Source organism: Kryptolebias marmoratus, linkage group LG5 (assembly GCF_001649575.2).
Source record: "Kryptolebias marmoratus isolate JLee-2015 linkage group LG5, ASM164957v2, whole genome shotgun sequence".
NCBI classification, from domain to species: domain Eukaryota; kingdom Metazoa; phylum Chordata; class Actinopteri; order Cyprinodontiformes; family Rivulidae; genus Kryptolebias; species Kryptolebias marmoratus.
Window position 1 is genome coordinate 16,048,947 of NC_051434.1, and position 2,486 is coordinate 16,051,432.

Sequence of the window (2,486 nt, forward strand, 5' to 3'; positions counted from 1 at the left end):
CTTTTTTAAAGTCGTCGCCGTCGGATGGGGGAGCCTAAACAAAAACACTCTTCGGAGCTGGCGTGGTGAAGTCTCGTCATAATGCAATCCGTCTCCTGCGGTGCAGCTTGAAGGGAGCTCTTTCGGGGGGGGGACCCCGTAAGACGAGAGTTCCCCCCGAACAAAACGTGCTCCATATTGACTGACGGAGAGGAGTTCGGCTCCCACGCTGCACGGGGAAGCATCGCCGCCCCCCCCCCCTCAGGGGCACACGGGATAGTCTTTCTGAGAGTGCCCCTTGCTTGGATGGAGATGCCATGCCAGAAAATAATTAACCCCCCCAAAAAACTGGTTTCATCGTCTTTGTCACTGTCTCTCTGTCTCTGTCTCTGTCTCTCTTCTGTTCCGTCCCCCGACAATAAGAAGATCCTCTCCCTGCGTCGCATTAGGGAGGGTAATAGCAACAATATGCAGGGAGCTCGGGAGTCGCCACGTTCTCTCCCTTTGCCAATCTAACTCTCCCGTCTTCCTTTTCCCCCCTCCCCTCCGTACCCCACCTCCTCACCCCGATGCAGCCCAGTCACCGGGTCCATGTCCCCGGGCAGCGCCTCGCAGATCCTGGCCCGAAAGAAGCGACGAGGAGTAAGTATACGGTTTTCTTTTTTTTAACTTTTTTTATTTCTTTCCCCCTGCTTGGCTCTGACCCCCCCCCCGTGTTGCCCCAGATCATAGAGAAGAGGCGCCGAGACCGGATCAACCACAGCCTGTCGGAGCTGCGCCGGCTGGTGCCCAGCGCCTTCGAGAAACAGGTAGAATTTTTTTTTTCAGATCTTGTCCCGCGTTTAAACGGCTCCGTAAGTCAGAGCGATGCTGAGAGACATGTTGCTCACTTTCCTCCCCCCTCTCAAGGGTTCTTCCAAACTGGAGAAAGCTGAGATCCTGCAGATGACTGTGGACCATCTGAAGCTGCTGCACGCCATGGGAGGCAAAGGTACGGGGGGCAGGAAAGACATCGATACGCTGAAATCCGGACTAAAGTCGTCTAAACTGCTTTTTTCCCCCTTCTTTTTCTCTCAGGATACTTCGATGCCCGGGCCCTGGCGGTGGACTACAGGACCCTGGGCTTCAGGGAGTGCGTTGGGGAGGTGGTCCGGTACCTGAGCTCGCTGGAGGGGGAGTCGCCGGACCCCATCGGCGCTCGCCTCGTCTCCCATCTCTCCCACTGCGCCAGCGAGCTCGACCCCGTCCTCCTCCAGTCCCCCCCGCCTGCCTCCGCCCTGGCCTTCCCCCCCTGGCCATGGGCCTCCTTCCCTCAGATGGCGCCCTCGTCGCCCGCCCCGGCCTCCTTCCCCGCCGGGCGCCGGGACCTCGCCCTGCTGGGCAGCTACGCCTCGCCCGCCTCCCTCCGGCTCGCCCCCCTGGCCGGCTGCCAGCAGGGCGCTCCTCCGCCGCCGCCGCTCCTCGCCCCGTCGGCCCTGGCCTCCGTGCACAGGGTCACGTCCCTCGCGGCGTCCCCGGCCCTGGCCCCCTCCAGGCCGAGCCAAGCGTCCCCCCACAGCACCACGGGCGCCTCGCCTCTACCTCTCCCCGCTCCGTCCTCATCTTCTACCTCCTCCTCGACTTCGCCGCCGTCCGCCGCTCCGCAAGTGTCCTTCCGGCCCTTCGCACCTCTGGGGTCGCCCACGTCGCAGCGCAGGGGCCCGAACGGCTCAACCAAGGCAGTCCCGGGGTGGGGGACTGAGATCGGAGCTTTTTGAGGACCGAAACTCTGTACGCCATGTCGCAATCGTGATGAACACTGTCTCAACGGAGGGACTGGAGAAGCCATATCAGAAGACGTGAAGTTCTAGTTTCTCACAATCAGATACGACGGAGTAGTTCAGAATAACTCGTGTCCTCGCCTGACAAACAGACACTTTAAGTGTTCAGCAGAGCCATATATGCAGTGTTACGCTCACCAAACTGGAGGTTGAGTTTTTACTGATCTTCGAGCTGTGATATTTCTCTTTTTTGTTTGTTTCTGTTTGTTTGTTTTTTGGTCTGAAACCAGCCATGCCTTTGATTACACGCTCTCTTGAGGAATGCTTGACAGAAAACCGCTATAAAGACGAAGTGCCTTCACCTCTGCTTGTGTTTCGTTGTTTTTATTTCACCGGCCCGCCGAGTGGCGAGGAGCCTGCGAGCCGTCGGCACCAACCGGCGAATAGGGACGTCGGGACGCCGATCGCTTGTCCGCGTCCCGGCACGTCCCACAGCCGTAACCTCCCCCACCATCTCCGGTTCGGAGCATGTAAGCTGTCCCCGGCGGCGGCTTATGGGAGCTGTGGTCTCGCGGCGGCGGAGGATAAACATGGTGGGAGATGGTGATGTTTTTGGGACGCCGCGGCAAGGCAAACAGAGCCGTCGCTGCGAGGCCCTCTAATTGGCGGTCCCCTGTAATTAACTTTACCCTGGTATCAGTCGGTCTATCTCCCTTTTTTATTTTTCTTCTCCTCCTCCGCCGCTCC

The 2,486-nt window shown here is 59.3% G+C and overlaps 1 protein-coding gene across 1 annotated transcript in view; it reads left to right on the forward strand.

Moving 5' to 3' along the window:
* heyl (hes related family bHLH transcription factor with YRPW motif like) overlaps positions 1-2,101 on the forward strand; it is a 3,881-nt gene extending 1,780 nt beyond the window's left edge. Inside the window, exons 2-5 of the mRNA XM_017420658.3 lie at positions 555-621; positions 705-788; positions 889-970; positions 1,057-2,101. Coding sequence (XP_017276147.1) covers positions 555-621; positions 705-788; positions 889-970; positions 1,057-1,736 — 913 coding nt within the window. The 3' untranslated portion in view covers positions 1,737-2,101. The remainder of the gene's footprint in view (positions 1-554; positions 622-704; positions 789-888; positions 971-1,056) is intronic.
* Positions 2,102-2,486: the final 385 nt, after the last annotated feature.